Here is a 20,708-nt window from a genome sequence, read left to right on the forward strand (position 1 = left end):
AAGATGCCTTCATTTTGAGACCGGTTACAATGTATTCATGAATTGCAAACCATTGCAAGAAATGTGTGATCATTTGAGCTGAAGCGGCAGTTTTCACACCGTTAGAGTTGTTAGGGCATCTAATTTTAGAGCTACAGTGAAACTGTCTAGAATACCCGGAGGGGACACTATTTCAGTGCATTAATGAGGTTATACACAAAGAGAGTTTATTACGACAAGAGATGGATGTTCATTAGATCAGTAATGTGATTACAGAATGTGCTGTAAAGGAAGCACCACTGGGAACCGTACGGAAGATGATTTTGCAAACATTACACGAAACATGAAAGCAAAACATCATTATTACATCTGTTAAGTTAACTGTGCTATTCTTATTAGTAAATATGCATAGTTTTAAATGAAACACTAAAATATTGTATTTTTGCTTAAATCAAAATTGTCATCCTTGACCTAAGGGAAAACATTTTAGAGAACAGTATTTTTCCAGTTCATTTTAATACAGTCTGTTTTTTGAGAAACTCAAATCTCATTCCAAAATTCTGTACTTATGACAATATATTCTCATTTTCTTCGTATGTGGTTTTTGTTCCTTTTCTGTCTTTCTTTTTTTTTTTTAAGGTAGCTGCATTAAAAAAAGAATTCTGTACAATACTTCAAAGATAACATTTCAAATAGAATTCAACAATACGTTACACAGTACAGGAAATAAACTTGTATCTTTCCATTTCCACCATAGAACTGTCTGTATTCCTAGGAAATGGGAAATAAAATTCTACATCGTCTATGGGGCTATCTTTCTTTTGCAGTTATTTTCATTCTTCAATGGCAATATCTTCACATGCTCTGAACCGAAGTCAGGGCACGGCCTTAGAATCAGTGGAACGTAGAGACAAAATGGACCTAGAAGAGATCATCTCACTCATCCACACGCACCAAAGCTTCATATTTGTTGTCTTCGTATTTGCACGTGATTAACTGATCTTTCACCAATAAAATACAAAACTACAGAGCACAATAATCAATTACAAATGTTACTGGTTATACTCTAATGAAGACGCCTATCGCCAAAAGGCAAGACAAGTTATCTGCAGTAGAAGGTATTTTAGCCCTTCCAGAATTGCTGCAAACTTCAGTATAACAATCAAGTTGCATTTATTTTCAAGTAGAGAAACAGACAAAAAAGCTAAGTGTAATTAACTTTTAAACTCAGGTTGCCAAGAAGAAGACTAAATGCTATTTGTTTCCCCCTGATTGATCAGTTAAGGGCAATACTGATCATGGGATTAAATACTGAATCCTCTGTATTTGCAGTGTTTCTGCATGACAGATTTGTAATTATTTCTGCTTTCGTGTTAAGAACTTTGAAGTTTTGTTTACATGCAATCTAGGATTCTTACACTTGCTTTGCTATGCCCTAAGTGATAGACTCAATCACAATTACAGGAGGGAGAAATTGATTCTAAGTTTTTGTCATTTTCAGGTTTAACTCATATTGATTTTGGGGGGATTATTAAGAGAGATAAACATGTATATCTTAAAGAAAATAAACAAATAAATAAATAGATAAGTCAATGGGGCAGGAAATAATCATCTACTTGAAGGATATAAATATCAATGAGTGAAAGCAATTATTCAAGGTGACATAAGAAACTATAAATATGATAAGACAGAGAGAAATAGCAGATCAGAGAAAATAATTTAAACTCAGTAACTTTGGTCCACATTTAAGGCACTAGTTTTTAACTGCAGAAACTAAAGTTGCCTCAAAACAATAGTAAAGAGTTACATAGCTACATAACTTAAACACAGAAAAGTTCAGCTGGCAGGTCTGCACAACTTGGGCTAAGGTTAGCCTAAGTCTACTTGTATGACCCTGGGGTAAGGAGCACTTATATCTTGAGAGGTCCATTATACTTCATTTCAATGCTGGTTTTAATTGGCTGTGTTAATAGCAAGGCACAAGAAGCTGTCAGCAGTTAGTCAAGGGCCAGGTACGGTTTAAGGTAAAGCAATCTACGAGTGCCAGTATGTATAAAGGGGCTACCATCTGCAAAAGGACAAAGGCTTTTACTGCTTACCAGAGTGGGTACGCCTCTCACAGAGTAAACAACTGTCTGACTCCAGGATGAGAGGGCGTCAGACCTCTACTGGCACTTCTGATATTCTCCAGGCATGCTTATTCCCCATATATTGTCAATACAATCTAACTGCAGCAGATGCTTCTCTGTCATGCCTATTTTCAGCTCAGACGCAAGTCACAAATTCCTCCTATGCAAGGCCGCAGTGGTGGCAGGTAAGGATTCAAAAAGAATAAGCAAGAGTTTTGGGATAGGGAAAAAGAACCTTTTTTCTTCTCTCCCCTGAGCATTGTTTCCTTTTCCTGGCTTAGAAATCTTGAGAGGGGTAAAGATATCCCTAACCAAGGCTCACATGAAGAAAACAATAAATAAGCAGTCAAAATATTCCTCCTAGATTCCAGTTAAGATTTCACCAGAGACAGCAAACTCTAGCATCAAGGCACTGTGCAGAGAGGGACAGGGAAAGGGAATGAGATCTGCAAGAGACATCCCTCTCAGATTTTAGCTAAGGAAGTCTGAAACTAAAATAAATATATATATATAAATAAATAGTCAAGAAAAAATCAAATATATATAAACAAAACCCAATCCCCCTCCCACTACAAGACACAACATGTTAAAAGTCATCATAACAAATTAGAAATGAAAATAAATAATGAATCACCTATTCCCTTTCTTCTTGCAGTGCAAACGTATTCTTCATTATCTTGCATGCTACAATATGCTAAGAATAACCATAAAGACAGTGACTGAGAGTAGCTCTAAATCCAAGCCATAGCTTATATTGTAGCTCTTACAGCTGTATCCAAAAGCACTAGGAGCAACATACTGTAAGACCTGGGTACCAAGAACTCAGTCCTATTTAAAGAGTTGAAACTATTTATGATTGCATTGTCACACACCTGCGCACACGCAAAGGAGCACAGAGGGGCAACAGCAGGCAAGGGAACCCCAATGAGCAGTCAGAGAAACAGAGCCTCTGCCCTGACTCATCCCAGGGCTGTCGCAGGAGGGCGATGGGCCAGAGGTGACCTTCATCACCATGAGTTAATGGGAGAGGCTCTCCAGAGCACCACACAGAGTGAGGGGGGTCGTTGCCTATGGGTTACTATGGGATGCCAAAGAACAACATTTGGGGATTGTACAAAATGGAATTAGGGGAAGTTTAGGGGAAGAACCAAAGGAAGGGAAAGGGAGGGATCAAAGTGGTTTGTGGAGGAAAAAAATGTAGGAAGATAAAGGTAAAGGACAAAATAGCCCTGTTGCACGAAAACAGGCTGCTGGTCATATGCTTGTCTGGTCATGCCCTATGCCTGATTAGTGCAGTCTTATCTTTCCATTAAGCTTTTTCTAACTTTTCCTGGGTGATGGGACTGCCTATTCTATGTGCAGGTATGTGCAGCCCTAAGGGCCAGCAACTGGAGTTAGACCACAGGTCACAGGGCTTATGTGTCTGTGGTACCAGCAGCTGGAGCAGGTGAAGGCAGGTGTATCAGTGTGCGATCACAAGTGAATCTCAAGCTGGACTAGCTGGCAAACAGGATACGTGGCTTGGGAGCCAAGTACATATGTGTGTCTCTGAGTGAGACAGTGGGAAGACTTGGCTACCAGTGGGTCCAGACCAACTGCTGGAGAGACTATGGGGTCTGGAGGCCGACAGAGACCTGTTTGTATATGTGTGCACGTCTCTGTTGGAGGTGGATACGGTGTAGACTGTCTAAATCCAGTTACTGGAGGGAATCCACAGTGTGTGTGTGTCTGCACATGTGTTGGTGTGTGCAAGGGCGTCTGTACCAGCAGGAGTAGGGCTGCTGGCACTGGATGCCTCTAAATTAAAAACTATAGTTCAGTATTGTTATGGATGACTCCTATCAAATGAACAATACTGTAGTTTAACAGGTTCTTGGTTTAATGCAAGTATAACCTTCTTTAAATCAAGCCTCTCCCTTTACATCTTCTGAACCAAAGCAAAGAATAAAACCATTCCTCTCTATCAGTAAAACTTGCACTAATTTGTTCTCAGTAGTACTGTTTGCACTATCAGTAACTTCAGTTCTCACACTATGATGAAAAACACAAAGGTACGTGAAAGTCCACACAAGCATTAAATTAATATAAATCTGTTTAATTCCATAGGTTGATGGCATCTACTAAATCTTCATATAATAGTCTTTGAATACTGAATGCTCCTAAAATATCATGCCCTAAATGTTTTGTGCTCTCTAGTACATGACATGACTTTTTCCATGACAAGCTACAGCTATGTTTCGATGAATCAGTACTGAGGCCAGAGACTGGAACTGAAACACAAACCGTGCTCTTTTGACATATGTGAATGCAATATTTAATAATGGCTAAAAAATCATGTGTGAACCAAGAAGTTTGTAGATTATGTCCTCCAACACATAATGAAAGCACATATGTCTGTACTCTTATGTTTATATTTCTTACTTTTGCATACCTTCACAGGTGGCTGGTCCTCACTTTTGGACTGATAGGCTTACATGTTCACACAGATTTTTTTCAAATGTGCTATAGTCAGTACCTTCAAAAATAATGTTTTAGGACTGTTTGGATCACTTTCTTGAAATTTAGTACTTGAGATCTTAACACAAACCAAATAAAACAATTACATCTAAACACAACCAGCTAATGGAGATAAGGACTTTGAAGAGCTTAAGCTGTTTAGATTCAGAAAGATTCTAAAGCATCTATACCCACAACTGAAAGATGACTTAGAGCTCCTTGCAAGATTGGTCAGGAGGTAAGTACAGCAAGAAAGGACACGAAAACACTTTTAACAAATGCTGTACTAAAGCACTTTAGCTATCATTTTGTACTGTCAATCCATCATTCTGTGGGAATGAATGCCAGCCATCTGAGAGTGTTCTGATTTTCAGAAATAAACAACGCTAAATTTGCAAATGTTCTGCATATTGAAAAGAGATTATTGTATTACATACTTTATTATGTAATGTAAATGTATTTTTTTTGTACACATCACCCCAAAAGACATTTCTTAATAACAGATGAATGCCTAGCGCATGCTAACTGTAGACCTGCGGTCGGCAGCGCTTACCAGAGGGTCACTTTATGTGCCCCTACTACAAATATTAGGAGGTAAATCTGCCCCATTACTTCTCAGCATCTCTTCTACTAACTGAAAAAAAATCTCAATTTTTTGTTAATATTCACAGTTTCCAGCAAAGTTTTTGCTCAGATAATCAGGGCAGTAGAAATAAAGGATGATTATGGACCAGTCACTGCAGACAAGTCATAGGGGGAACAAAAGGGATCTGAAGAATAGTTAAAGAGGGTCTCATCTTTTATTCATCTTTAAGGGCATGATAATGCATAATAAACTGCTGATTAACATGTTTTGGTTCAAAAATACCCACTGCTCATACCTCAACAATAGAATATGGGCTAACATTAAAGAAAAAAAGATCACACCAAATCTAATGAAGAATCTTACATGGTTTCAAGAAATGTTCTTTTAGCTATTTAATGTTTGAAATTAGGGAAGTCTAAATTTCATTTTTACTTTCTAATGCAGTAGTTCACAGGACTTTTTCCATATAATATTAGAAATGTTGGTTCTACAGACTAACTTCATATGAGTTACTGTAATCTACGAAAAAAACTGGAAGTTCTTTGTAATTTGAAATTGATCCATAGATTAAGAACAGATAGATATTCAGATCAAAGGTATGAAACGGAAATTAGAGTGTGAGGCTTTTTTTTTTTAACAAATATTTCTTAACTTTTAAAATGTTTATTCTATTCTTCAAACTCTTCCCATCTTACACAGGAAAGTTTAATACAGCAATAGACAGAAGATACAAAATTTAACAAAGAGCTAGTTGAAATAACTTTCATAAATCCAATTCAACATACGCATGTAAAGAATATTACATATTTACTACAAGAGAAAAATCTCACTTTTACAAAATACTTAACAAAATTAGAAAATAAAAAAAATGATTAAGCACCAATTATCTTTCCTCTTTACTTGCAAGTCAGTAGGTTTTTTCACTAAGCATTCTCAACATACGGACATATGAAGAAATAAATAACAAAGCAAAACACAGTAGTAATTTGCAGCCATGCTTCTAAATACAGGGGCAAGTCAGAATCTAATCAGTACATGCTAACTTACAGTTATCCTATCCTTTAATTAAAAACTTACAAAAGACTTCCAGGTAGTATAAGCTGAGTAGAGTTTAGCTTCTAATTTCTTGCTCTTTGGGGACATAATGGAATTTAAATTTATGTCTAGTTTCACTTTAAAGAAACATTTGATCCATTCATGTTTTACTTTTTATACTATATACAGTGATTTAAAAAAAACTAAGAGAAAATAAACTAAAACAATTGGTAAGGATGAAATATTATATAGTTGAAATTCATTTACTCTTTTAGGTTATTCAGTGAATATTTCCAAAAAGCCTCTGTCAATAGCTAATTATAATAAATCCATCAAAGGAGAACCTTGCAACAAGCGTAATGCAGAAGATTAATCAAAAAGAAAGAAAAAAAAAGAAACACCTTCTTTCCCAACATAAAAGATGATAGATTGTACTACAAGGTAGTAAAAACTAAAGGACTACAGGTATTCATATCTGAAAACCTGTAGCAAAACTATGAGGAACAACTCCAAAAAGCTTTGGGCTTGAAGGGGACATACTATAACTCCAGAGAAATACATGCTATCTTCTTCACTGATTCTGAAATGCCTCTCAGAAAAACAACCTGAAAAAGGACAGTTTGATGCCACAAGACTATTTTCAGGTATCACTCTGCTGATTTTGTGTTGCCTTAAAGGCTGAGGTAGTATAACATACCTCTAAAAGCCCTATCCAGCTCAAGAAGCATTCCTCTGGTCTAAGCCATTACACACACAGCCAGCATAAATCTCTGGCACAGTATGATGGAGGCTAAGCTAGTGGCATGTGTCAGGACCACAGTATAGTCCTCTGTGGAGGTTTCAGTGCAGCACTGTGATATCTAGCAAAGTCTGGAAAAGATTGACTTTAAACAGACAGACAGACAAAAAAGCTGTTCATAGGCTAACAGAGATCTTTCCAAGTCCTAACTCCTTAGGATCATGTTAAAATGAAACTAAACCCCTAAAAAAACCCAAACCAAAACAAAACAAAAAAAACTCAGAGGGCTCAAAACCAAGCAACTTGTGATGAAAGCCATCATTAAAATCAAATTAATGACTTCTGTAAGGATATCAGCACTTACTGTTTTCAAATTCTGAATATCATCCTTTCCCTACGCAATGATCACTAGTTCAATTTGAAGGGCCAACACCTAGCTGTACTTACATATCCCAGCTGAGAATCTGCACACACCCATCCCCAATTTCTGCTCTTGCAACACACCTTCTCAAATATCACTTATAATTTTTAAGTCACTGTAACCTATAATTCCTTATAAATTATAAAATTCTCGTTTTCCCTGTTTTGTACTAGGAACTTAAAAACAATGAAAACCCAGCAAATAGACTCTAAGATGCTGAATGCAGATGAATAATTTCAACTTCAGCAACATTTCAGTGGACTTACAAACAAGCAAATTCTTACCAGTTGAATAAGCAGGCTAATTAGGTCCGTCAGGGGTTTATTGATAAGCAGGAGGTCTTCAGCAGCCTGTGTGTCCCTTCCTGTGCCAGATTTCTGGGCCTTAATAAGATGAGATAAAAATAAAAGCAGCTTTGGTGAGTGTTCAGTTATGAGAAACAAATAAGGCCCATTAGGCAGTAGAGGTTTGAATGGAAGTTTGAAGGAGACTTATACACTCTTTTTTAGTGAAGTATTCCTAGACTCCCAATGAGCAGTTATACCCTGACTGTGTTTGTAACAATAAGCACAAAGCAAAAGGGACTCATGCTGTCATGCCCACTCTGAACTGACAAAATATGCTGACCTACTTTATATTTCTTCAGCAAAATGCTATGAACTATATATAAAAAATATCTCTAAACCATATACGTATGCCTATACACTCCACTTCATGTATATGAATTCTATTTCAATATGGCATGTATACTTTCACATTAACAAATCATCCTATTTTTTCATTTATAAGCAACAACTCTGAATGCAACTAAAAACAAAATTCTCAGACTGATGTCCACTTCTGCCCTCCTGACTCCCAACTCTATGAGGAGATCGTCTCTCCTCATACATGTTCTCCAGCTTAATTGACTTCAACACTGTTATACCAAGCACAAGTACAGAATTAAGCTCTCTAATATTACATGAATGTTGGTAACAATATAACAATCAGCAAATAGCCTATAAAATTTGATTTGCAAAGAGATTCATAGAAGAGCAACCCATTACAGAACTTGCAAAGCACTACCTTCTACATGGTATTAGAGGACTCAGAAAAGACAAAGGTATGACACCATCTATCTATATTATGTTTTTTTCCAAAAAATAAGGGAAATATCTCAGCAAAATATCTGGTTGATAATACAATTGATTATCAAAATCTGTGTGAAAACAAAAGTGGGTTTTTAACACTTGCTTCATACATTAAATCTTCTTTAAAAGCCACAGCAGGAGCTTTTCAGAAAAACAAAGCCCTGTCCTGAAATATAATACAACCTGTTTGCAAATCTTTTGAATCTCTGCCCTTGAGATATGCTGGGCCTGTTAGGATTCTCCATTTTTCTCCAGATAATCCCAAGACCATAAAAACTCACTATGAAGAATAAGTGTTTTTAGCCTAAATAGAAATCACTTCCAGCTGAATAACTGAGGCATCTAGCAGTGCATTTAAAAACAAGGCAAACATTTCACTAGTTTAACACTACATCTAAAAAGTATGGTGAACACTTCTTTTTTTTCTTCTTAAGAGCAATCTGTAACTTCTTTGAATAAATTCTGTGTTCCATTTTTAAGGAGCAAGAGGTCTTGGTTGACTTATAATTAGAGGACAAATTGAGCAGTGTAAGAGAATACTTCTGAGTACATGTATAGAGGATATGTGTGCTTTTCAAGTATAGTAATCATGTGTGATTTATAGTAAGAACTGTTTTTTTTTCTTTACGGAGTAATCCTTTTCTTTTAAAAGGGACTGAAGGAAAATGCTTTGAACTATCACTAATAGAATGTCAGATTAAGCCATTTATGGAGTCCAGAAAGGAAACAGTTGGCTAGAATCTGTGTTTTCAGCTCACAGTGAGGCACCCACTCTAGCTAAGTAACTGCATGAAAGAGTGACATGCAATTGCAAACACATGCTCTCCTACATCCAAACTAAGAATTTAATAAAATTAAAAATTTTAGATTTAAATTGAGAAATTTTTCATTAGGGTAACAGGAAGGAATCTAAGAATTATTTAGGATGGTGATCACCAGAAAATAAATTCCATTACCTGTAAAGTCAGGCGTACAATGTTTGCTGTATACATCAACATGCAGTGCAAAATGTCAAGCAAGGACAGCAGCAGTGCATTTGCTGTCTTGGTGCTGCTTTTATCATCTGCCTCCAAGTACAGAGCCATAGTTTCTATTAGGAGATTACAGATGTGATGAGCCAGTCCTATACAGACAGTAAGATTAAAAAAAAAAAAAGAAAAAAAATCAAAAGAAAAACAATTTTGAAGGTAGCACAGTTAAAAATAACGGATTAGCATAAAACCAAATTTCACACACATAATGAATATTTATTAAATTTTTTCTTTTTCTTTCATCCTTATTATAGTTACCTCTCCTTTTTATTTCTCATTTGGGGCAGCTTATAAAGAGAGCTAAACCGATGCAAATTTGCTAAACGCATGGAGAATTATGTAACGTACTAAATAAAAACCTGCAAAGAATCATTAACTTTTCCATAGTATGCTGGTATGTAAGCGCATAATATGGCTCCTGGTCAGAAGTTACCAGCTTCTCCAAGCTGTTACAGAACGACATGGCAACTATATCAAGCCTGCAGCCTAAAGTTTTCTCTCTTAAGTGGTTAGTTAATTACAACCTTCTCCATATGCTTTTTCTGTAGAATTGAACAGGATTATGCTTACTGTAATGGAAGAATACCTCTTTCTTGTGAGTTTCTCTGGGATAACATCTATAGTATTGAAAGCATTATATAAAATTGTATTTTTCAATGATACTAAATATTACATTTTCCAATATTCACTGATCACTATAACTGCTACCATTAAAAAGAATTCTGAATTTATAATGAAGTATAACATTTTCACGTTAAAAGCAGGCAAAAAGAATAAAATAATTGCTAGAATGCTAGCTTCAAATAGACAGCTGTGAACATTCAGTCAAGATTCTGTAGAATAAAGAATTTGATTTTCCTAAATAAGTGTAAGTATTTTCAGCCAGCCCTTTTAAGCACATGCATTATAATTGCATCAATACATTGCCCTCCCTCCCTGCCCAAGTGTGAACAGCTACCGCTACAACAAAATCTGCTAAGCAAACTACAAAGCAGAGCAGTTCAAGCAACAGATGCATCCTGCGAGGTGTGTCACCCCATTTTGGATCACGGGTGAAATTTCCGTGAGCCTGGTACTCAGTATGACTGCTGTTAGCACTGTGGGTCTCCGCAGTTCTCTGAACAGGTGCGCAACAAGGATTTTGCTGCCAGATCTGTGCTCACAGCTGAGGAGCAGAAAGACTCACTGTTGCTGATGACTGATCTCAGTACAGCCAGGCATGAACTCCTGCGGCAGCATAGACCGGACTACGGTAGCACTTCCTATCCCAGCTATTCCTACCTAGTTCCTTGCCTCATCTGCTACTTCCTCTTCTATTTCATAGATGAGGAATTAGAGTACAGTTGAGTTATGTCTGCCAAAGTTTTCCAGTTCTTTGCAGATGGAAAAGAGAAGAAAGAACAGAGAGCAGTTTAACAAGCAGCTCCTTTGAGTCACCTCCAGCACGCTGCAAACACTGACTCTGAGCGAGGGTATGGGATAAGAGGCCAAGAGTCACTGTCCGCAGCAGCGCTCTTGCAAAGGTGTACTGTAAACCCACCAATCTTTTGCCATTTGGAAAAATGTATATTAGTAAAAAATACATTATTTCAGCACTAGAATTGCCAGATCACATATTTGCATTGCAACTTTCATAATACTGAATGGAAGTCTCTGCATTCGTATAACTCCCTGAGAACTTCCGTAAGACTCTAGTCCCCATGGCTATCAAAAATGTATGAAAACATGACTGAAGTGTATCCCAGAGGTACACAGTAGTGCTGCAAAGATGATGAGCGTAAAATACATGAGTTATTTTTTAAACTATATTTTAAACCGCTCTGAGTTTAAAACCTCAGAACAATCATTGCTATAGAACCAATTGCTAAACACTACGAGTACAGAGCTGCCTTAATGAGTTTAACTTTAAGAAGTAATCATACGCATTTCTACAAACATAAAAGTATGAGATTAAAATAAGACATTATAGAATAACAAAGAGTAATTATACTATTAAGGTTTTGAGAGCAGGCAAATATGTGAGGTGCCTAACTATCTTTGCTTTGAAAGCTGCCCCATTAACTAACTAAACTTCCATGAAAGATTTTTCTCCCCGTTTCTTCCCCTCCTCACCTTTCTAAGGAAACTACATGCAAAAACATTCCTTTAGAATACAGTAACAGGTCAGGATTGTTAAGACTTGCACTCTTTTTAAATCTCACATCTTTCATGTTTTTCAGGATTATTAGTGTTATTCTTCCACAACAGTTTGATTGATGGACTACAGCTCAGGCTAAACTTTGAATTTCCTGCTTTTTGTCTGCATAACTAGACTCTCAAAATCATACCAGTCTAATCTTGCACATTTAATTTCCTTTTTTTTAAGTACAGTTTCTGCTGCAGTTCTGAACATTTCAAACAAAAATGAGACAGCATGCAGAGCCATATTTCAGTGATGTCACCACTACCCACCAAGAAGAAAATAAACAGACATAATTGTATGTTTACCCAATACAAAACCTGTGGTTAGTCTATGCAGGCTAAGTTAGAATAAACCTAAGAAAACAGTCCAGTAAAAGTTGGTCCATATCAAAGTGAGGTCTGCAAAATTTCCTGCAGGGATATGTCCAAGTACAGTCTGTTTCTCCCTGTATATGACCACAAAACCCACAGCCACATCAAAATGAGTGAGTCACTCCTATTATTTCTAGATGGCTTACATACAACCTTTAGAGAGGGACTTGGAGATTAACACTGAGAAGACCTAACCTAACTGTATGTGTTGTTATTAGCAGTAACTTTTAGGCAGTAGTCCTCTCTGCATTAACAGCATTAAGTAGAAAATGACTAGTAGTCAACAACGCAAAAAGATCTTTGACTCCAATTTGCAATCCTGTCCTCCTCCGCTCTAGAGAGAACAACTTGTTTATTCTCTTGGCCGCCCCAGACTGTCTCTCTCCCAAGTGGCTCACGTCTGCTGTTCAGTGAAGGAGAAGGTAAAGAGAAGACTCAGCCTTCTCTTCACCCATCCACACATGAATATAATCCCACAGATTCTATTCTCTTGAACTGTTTGCATTCAAGGGGACGTATACTACAAAATATGCTTCTGAACACTTGAAATGCAGCAGAATCTTCACATTTACTTAGTTAATGAAAACACTGGATTTAGTGTATTTTACATAGATAAATACATGTGCACACAGAGTTATAGATACAAAGACAGGCATGTTAAATTAGGAACTTTTGGCCTTAAATCTCTTCCTGTACTTAAAATACCTTAGGAAAATTTAATACATCAGAACTTCATAGACATATAAAACAAAACATCCGTGCAAAATGTTCCCTAACACACTATCTGATTTCTGTATGGATCACACACTTGGTTCCTCAAATAAAAAATAAAACAGATGGACCTCTTGCCAAGTAAATAATGTTTTAGACATACCCTTTAAAGCACTCTGTATCATAACCAAATGAAGATTGAAGGCCACAATTGCAGACGTGTAAATATACTCCTTGCTTACACCACAAGACAAAACACACATTCCTTGTTCTCAAAAGAGAAAGTAGGGAAACCAGTATAATTTACAGTGACCATGTCAAAATTCATTGGAAGTTCAACAGCCACTGGTACTGTACCCAAACTACTTAAAGGTAGCTACAAAGATCAAGATAAATATGTATCAGCATCCCAAACAATTTAATCCCAAACCAGATAGTTTGAAAAAAAAAGAGACGCAATTCTAAAAAAAGAAGGAAACTGTATTCATAATTCAATGAATCATAATATAAAGACTGCATAGTAATGTCTGTATTTGTCTATATTTTAGAAAGCAATACTTCACAGATTTTTTGTTAGATTTTATAGTTGATTCAAGAACCACATGCTTCTTAATTTTCAATAAAGCCTAAAACAATATTTAACTTCAAAAACTTCGTGTTATACAATTCTGATTCACAATTAATAGATATTTATTTCTTATGCAATAACTCTCAACTGTTCATTAGAAAGTCAAATAGGCCCTGAGTCAAAAGGCACACTCCATGCACCCCTGAACTTGGAAAGTAGTGGATCTGAATCTGAATTATGTATCATAGCTGAGAGCTAAACTGGAATAAATCAAAGATTTCCATTGAAAAAAAGCCACATACTTTTGAGTATGTTAACTTCCAAGTATGTTGGCAATAGTCCACCCTGTCAAGAGGAATGTGTTAGTGACAGCTTACACATATTAAAGTTAGGCATCATTGTTTCTTTCAGCTAGACATTTCTTATTAAGAGATATAAACAGAATCTTACTAATTATTGCAGTTTTTTACTCTGCTAATTTGCAAAAGTTCAGCAAACACAAAAACTACTGAAATAAAAGGTATCACATCATATAGTTTATACTTCACAGCCTAGTTAAATTTATTATAATGCTTCACAGTGCACTAGCTATGCCTTATATTTATTTGTAAAAGTAAGGATATTTTCAAAATAACAAACCTCAGTGGAGTTATTAAACCTCAGCTATTCAAATTTTGCAGAAAGGTGTGACAAAATTTGGATTTTTTAAATATTGGAATTACTGTATTGACAAACTACCATAGTTAGAATTACAAAGAAACCATTTTAATTGCGATTCTAGTTTAATAATCTATATTAAAGGGATGGCATCCAAAATTCCTAGCCTCACTTTTATAGCATTTGACAAAGCTGGTGTTCACTGCAGAGTATTTTTCCTGCTTAAAGAGACCCTTGCATTGAACTGAACACGTAGTTAACAGTGTTTTACGAACATGGACTGTGATGACTATGTTTGTGTTTTACAAATCTTTCTGAAAGATAAAAGGAGTCTTTTGGCCTATGATACAGCTAATCAGATAGAATGTGCCGTGATGCCTTCTGGAATGAAAATTAGAGATGAGGTATTTTATTCTCAACTATTTGCAAGATGGATAAGGGAAAAGAAATCTTCACTTCCAAGTCATATGAAACATCAAAAGAGAGCCTGGGAAGCAATCTTCTAGGCATTTCTTTCATGCCTAGCAGCAATTAAAGCATTCAGCAAGCCCGTCTGCTTCCTGTAGAAAAAAAAGTTAGGACAGGTGCACTTGCCCCTAATGATGCTACCACGGAGTTAACCAGCCACTCAGTAAAATCCACAGCCTGGCAAAAAGGTTTCTCTTCGTTCCTGACTTCACATCCATCTCTGGAGAACTGTTCTTCCCTGTTTGTACCCCACCTACACAACTGACTGTCCAGGGGTATTACCGAGTACGTATTTACTAGACTTTCCTTCTTTCTTTTACTTTCAAGGTGACTGTTTTTCGTTTGATTTTTTTGGTTTTTTAAACAAATCAAGGTAACAACATTTTGGAATGTAGAAACTGCATGGCCAGACTAACTAGCATGCATATTTCAGGGTCTTTTTAAAATTAATGAGAAAACTCAAAGTTATAGCTTGGAAGAATCACAGGACAGCAGTCTGATAGATTCTTTTGCACAGAGAACAGCTCCTCAGCACCCAAGCACCTAAAATTATCTACTACGCCATAAAGGCTCTTCATAAAAACATACTTACCTATATAAACCTGGGACTTCATTGGTGATTTTTGTGCCACAGTCCTGGTAGCAAAGCTATCTCTTTTGAACAACTGAAAATAGCTAGTCTAAAGAAAATTCTGTGTTTAGGGTAGCAACATTTTTTAGAGAGGTTCATTGTTTTTATTGTTATTTAAGAATAATTTGTAAGTATTAGCAGTGCAGTATTCTTGAGTGAAAACTAAACTATGATCTAAAATTAGGACGCTACGGATTTCAGAATCATGCAAGATTTGGTTAGTCATTAATATCAGATCCTGTGGAAAGAAAAAGAAGGGGCTGCTGAAATTACCAATTTATGACTACTGCTCAGAAAATTATTTTCTACTCTAACCTTAAAATTTATTAGTATTTAAGGAAGCAAAATTTGCACATTTGGATAAGCTACTGGACATTCTGTGGCTGAATAATGAATCATTGACTGTGTGGAACAAAAATCTTGTTTTAAGTGGTCACAGTGCAGTGGTCAAGGCTGTCCAGAGCTTCCCTTTATCAGCAGTCCGTATCTCAAGCTTTTCTTCCACATGGCAGTTGAGCACTGACAGACAGTGGCAGAGCAGTCACCATCCTTCCCTTACATCCACAAAAATGGACACTGTGAGGGACACTCAGGAAAGAAAAGCTAGTTATCACCTTTACTACAGCTAGTGGACAAGGAAGCATTATACTATCTTGAATTCAAATATTTAAGAGACATATACAACTGACATCCACAGTGGCAGAATTTTTTTGTTTTGAATCACACATTCAAGGACAGAAACTTGACATGGCTCTACTTCTCCTTTTCAGGGCTGGTGAAGTTTGGCAGCTATTGTTAGAGGCAACAATTTATTGGTGACATCTTTTGCTGGTGAAGAAAAAAGACAGAACTAATGACTCCCAGGGGAACTATGCTAAACTCTAAGCCAAAGAGAATCCTTCCAACACAGAAATTTTCTTTCTTATAAAATTGAATCTGTGTAACAATCATGCAGGTGATTCAGATTAACAGGTATTTAGAACAGCAGAGAGATTAAAAAAACTTTATGGATTTTCTCATTAAGAAGTATTTGAGTATAACAAAAGATAGGAAAAATATAAGTTCCTGAATAATCAAGGAATAATAAAATCATCTACTACTAAACATAGAATCATAGAATGGCCAGGTTGGAAGGGACCTCTGGAGATCATCTAGTCCAACCCTCAGCAGAGCCCATACGAGGACTGAACCCACAGCCTTGGCATTAGCAGCACCACACTCTTACCAACTGAGCTAAACCTGCCCACATGCTTACTGGTCAGTACAAAAACAGTAAAATACAACAAATTACACAAACTGGGCAAGACTGTAGTTAATCTACATAAAGAACTGTGGTTATAATGACAAACACAAAAAAAGAGCATTTCTGAAAGGGATCACTGATCCCTTTTAGGAGTTTGCTACTGCTTTTAGAAATTAGAAGGTGGGAATTTTTCTATCCTAGAATCTCCTTAAGCTTTCTGTAGCAAAATTTCAGGTGAATTCAAGTTCTGGTGTCAGAATGACTCAACCCTATTATAATCAAGTCAGAAAACATAGTCAAGCTGTTTGAAATGAAGCTCACAGCACATCTGAGTATGTAACATCAAAGTTTTGAAAGGCGGGGGTTTGTTCTAAACAACATTTACTGAGAGGGTCCTCAGTCCCAGGAGAGTAACTTGTTGAACATGAACACCTGCTTGTTCAACAGGAATAGAATGAAGGATCAGAAGATAACTATTTCCCAAAACAATTATCAGAACATCCAAATGTTTCTTGTTCTGTCAGAAAAAAAATCCAAAGTTGACATGAGAGAGCGCTATTTAACTAAGGATAGTAAGGATAGTTCAAGAGATCCCTTCAGATTGCTGATAAGACTTTAGTAGTGCCTCAATGTCAGCAGTCAGATTTGAGTTGTTTGGATACCATACAGTTGGCATCACACTCTCCAAAAACGTTATCCGTTTCTTACCTTTGCTAGGTAGCACAAAAATAATTGGACAAAAAAATTGGATATTTATCAAAAAAACGGCACCCACTGGAACACACTTTAACGCTTGTATCAGAAGGGCTGTGGGACTGGACACAACAAAAATTTATTTTTAATTTATTTATTCAAACTAAAGTTTTGCTTTCCAGAGACGAAATCTAGTATCCATTAGAATCATAAGATGTGCTGCAGTGCTGTCACTAATGCATATATTATATATATCATAAATAAGATCCCTTTTTTGTTGATCAGGGAGCACAAAGGCCTTGGATATAAAATTGAGTGCTACCATCCCCAGAGATAATTGACAGTACAATAGAATATAATACTAGTTGCTGCCTGACACATTCATTTCATATGCTTTGTTTACTGCAATACTAGCTCTTTCCAGATGTTTGCTAGTGATCAACTGTTGGATGTTATTACTGCTACAATTCTGGGGAGGCAAGGAGAGAGGATGGGAAGGTGAGTACTCAGTCTCCCCCAGCAAACTATGCTAGATTATTTTAAACTGCTTAAATGGGCAGCCTCCCTTAACCCACCCGGTTTTAACTGAAGCAGATTCACATGCAAATGACCCTTTCAGCTGGAAGATCAGGGGAGGGTTGGAGGTAGAGGTAATGCAATACCTTCAAGGGGTAAACATTTAAAGTAAAACTTCTCTCTCCAATGGTACACATATCTAACTCAAATTGTTCTCATACACATTCAAACAATTTCTTTGACATAGTCCTTTAATATGTCAATTTTGCAGTGCTTGCAAGCAGAATCTTCTATAATGAAAAGAACAGACAAGACGGTGATAAAATCACATTGTCTGGATTGACTAATATTACTGCTGATATTAAGTAAGCTTTGTAGCAGCTCTTCAGTTAGGTGTTTTTTTCCATATTTCAAAGATATATTAGAGGTGGTATGCCACTATAAAGCACAGTTATACTACACTTCAAGTCAGATCCTGATAGATCCTACTACATCCCTTACAAGGACAACTAATATCTCTTGATTTTGTCAAACAGAAATTAGATAATGCTTAGGAGTTTTTCCAAATAGTAGGTTTTGATGATACACATCAGAAACAAAAAAACATGTAACAGTAAATCTTAGTCTTTGAGATAAAAACAGTCTTTAAAATCTCCTCTAAAACTGGACTGAGATATTAGTTGTTGTTTTGCTTCACAGCTACATGGGAAATCTTCCACTTGTATACTGTGAATTAACATATAGCTTATGCTTTTAGAAAAGCAAAGGCTGCATAAAGTCCTCAAATAAATGGCAAAAATCAGACAAGAAGTTTTGCATTACCAGATTCAAATCTGTTCATTTTTCTTAGATCAGGAAATCTTTGCATTCAGTAAGATTTTCAGAACAGACTTTGGACTTACTGCTCAGAGAGATCAAGCCTGCAACAATTACCATTTGATAAAATACAGAGGGAATTCGTATCCTAGGCTTAATTTAGAACCAGAAATTCTTCTAAAGAGACTGCTATTTTAAGAGACTGCTGTCACATAAGATTAAACCTTGCTTATCTGCTTCAAATATCTAAACCTACCTCTGCCTTGGCATCAGGTTCCCCATCTATCAAATCCTTGAGAGACCACATTCAAACTTAGAGAGCTGCTTTTTTTGACAAAACCTGTACAGTCCAGATATGAACAGCTTTAGAATGCAGATCCAGCACTAGACTGTTGTCACAAACTGACAACATTCAACAGCTTTGAACAGTGTTACCAGCGCTAATTGCTCCAGTTAGGCATTCAAGGGTTCCTGGACTGAGAGTGATAAGGACCAACGATCTTCGGCTTCAGAAACTCTCTGAAGTTTTCAAATAGTTTTAAAAGGCAGAAATAAAACAGAGATTATCAATATTCCTACGTACATTCAGTAAAGAATAAGTGCAAAAACGCTATACTTTTCTCTGCAGAGATGTTGCTCTCTGAAAGAAAACCAAGTATTTATTCCTACTCCTCTTGGGCTATATAAATCAGCCTTTCACAGGACCAAAACTTGAGTGCAAATACTTAGATTTCAAAGCAAGAGTCTTCTAGAATTATTACAACTAGACCACAGCACAAAAGCAAAGGCTACAATATCAGCTAAAGGAATTTGTTGCTGGTTATTACAACAAAACTGGATCTGCAACATAATTTCCTGTAATGTTCTACAATATTATCAGTTAAGTTCAAAACAAAAATAAAAGCTGACAACTGCAACTGTCTGATGTGGCCTTGGCATATTTACACTTATGTGACCAAAGGATTTACACTGCTGTCAGGATATCATATGACAGTAAATGGGGTTGTGTAACTAAGACCAGATAACCATAGCCACAATGACAGAAATTGCTGGCCCTGATAAGACACTTGAACTCACTAGGTTAACTGTTTTCTAAAAAAAAGTGTTAGGAAAACTCTTACTAGCAGACTCTCTAATTTGCTCTCAGCTGGCCACACCAGTAAGGCCACATTTGCTTAAATCTCCAAAATCCAACCACAGACGTCTCACCTCAGATATTACTACACTTCTGATTAAGTGGTTCGGGCTTATGTCTTGTTTTGTTAGGATGGACACTTGTCCTACTTTGGCCTTTCCGTGATCTTTGACCATCCTACCAGGATCTCTGAGCTCAAACCCCTCACACAGTGGTCCCCCTCTCACCTCAGGTTGTAACTAGAGCACCTTACCCAATGCTCACCGTTAGTACAAGCAACACCAACAAAGCCTTCATTTTCTGTCAGCACAACTACTCGACCCTAGCTATCCCAGCATCAAACAAATGCACTGAGCTAAACGAGCTGACTGCCTGCGATTACAGCTCTGCTTATTTAAACCTAGAGGCAGTCCTGACTCCAAAAGGATTTTAAGCCTGTGTATGTTTGAATGCTTCTTTGCCTCTGTGTAGCTCCTGTGTGGGCACTGTTGGGAGATCATATAGAATGGGTTGGTCTACTACACTATGTTGGTCTAGGCTACCCAGTTTTGAAACCAAAACTGTGAACTACACCACCCCCTTCAACAAGGAGCTAGACTGGATCCTGCTGTGGATACGATGCCTTAGCTGAGAATCTGTGCTCTCGCTGCTTTGTTCTAGAGCCAACTAACTTCTTCCAGACAAAAGAAAGAAGTTAAGGGCATTGCTACAACTACAGTGGGAGAGATGGCCACCACAGAACAGAGAAGATTGCTTTAGGGCCCTTTGGTTGAGCTGGTGCCCTGTGAAGATGTACAACAGAGCAGTGAAAGACGCTTGGTGTACGAGGCCTGTCCTACTGTTTCACCTCTAGCACACCTGCCCTGCAGGACATGGGAGTTTATTATGCACTGATGAGCTACAAGGTCCCAGTAACTTTACCACTGTGATAAACATGCATTCCTCCAATCCAAGAAGCTTCACCCCAACTCGCCCCTATTAGTAGTAGTCAGGCAATGCTTCATGTGTCAGTTCTTTTGTGCCTTGGGCCCTGTTCCTGTGCACCTAAATTTCTCCTCCAGTCTGCTTATGCCTAGATCATTGATTCTAGAAAGTAAGTTCAAGTAAAGACATTAAGTCCAATGTTTTTAGACTTGCGTCCAAAATGTCTATGTATGTAAATGTATGATGA

The 20,708-nt window shown here is 36.9% G+C and overlaps 1 protein-coding gene across 1 annotated transcript in view; it reads right to left on the minus strand.

Annotated features, from left to right (window-relative positions):
• Positions 1-20,708, minus strand: part of ULK4 (unc-51 like kinase 4) — a 233,585-nt gene that overhangs the window by 59,482 nt on the left and 153,395 nt on the right. The window contains exons 32-33 of the mRNA XM_062569461.1: positions 9,472-9,638; positions 7,670-7,768 (exon numbers count right to left, since the gene is read on the minus strand). Of these exons, the coding sequence (XP_062425445.1) occupies positions 7,670-7,768; positions 9,472-9,638 (266 nt within the window). The remainder of the gene's footprint in view (positions 1-7,669; positions 7,769-9,471; positions 9,639-20,708) is intronic.

Source organism: Rhea pennata, chromosome 2 (genome assembly GCF_028389875.1).
Source record: "Rhea pennata isolate bPtePen1 chromosome 2, bPtePen1.pri, whole genome shotgun sequence".
Taxonomy (NCBI): domain Eukaryota; kingdom Metazoa; phylum Chordata; class Aves; order Rheiformes; family Rheidae; genus Rhea; species Rhea pennata.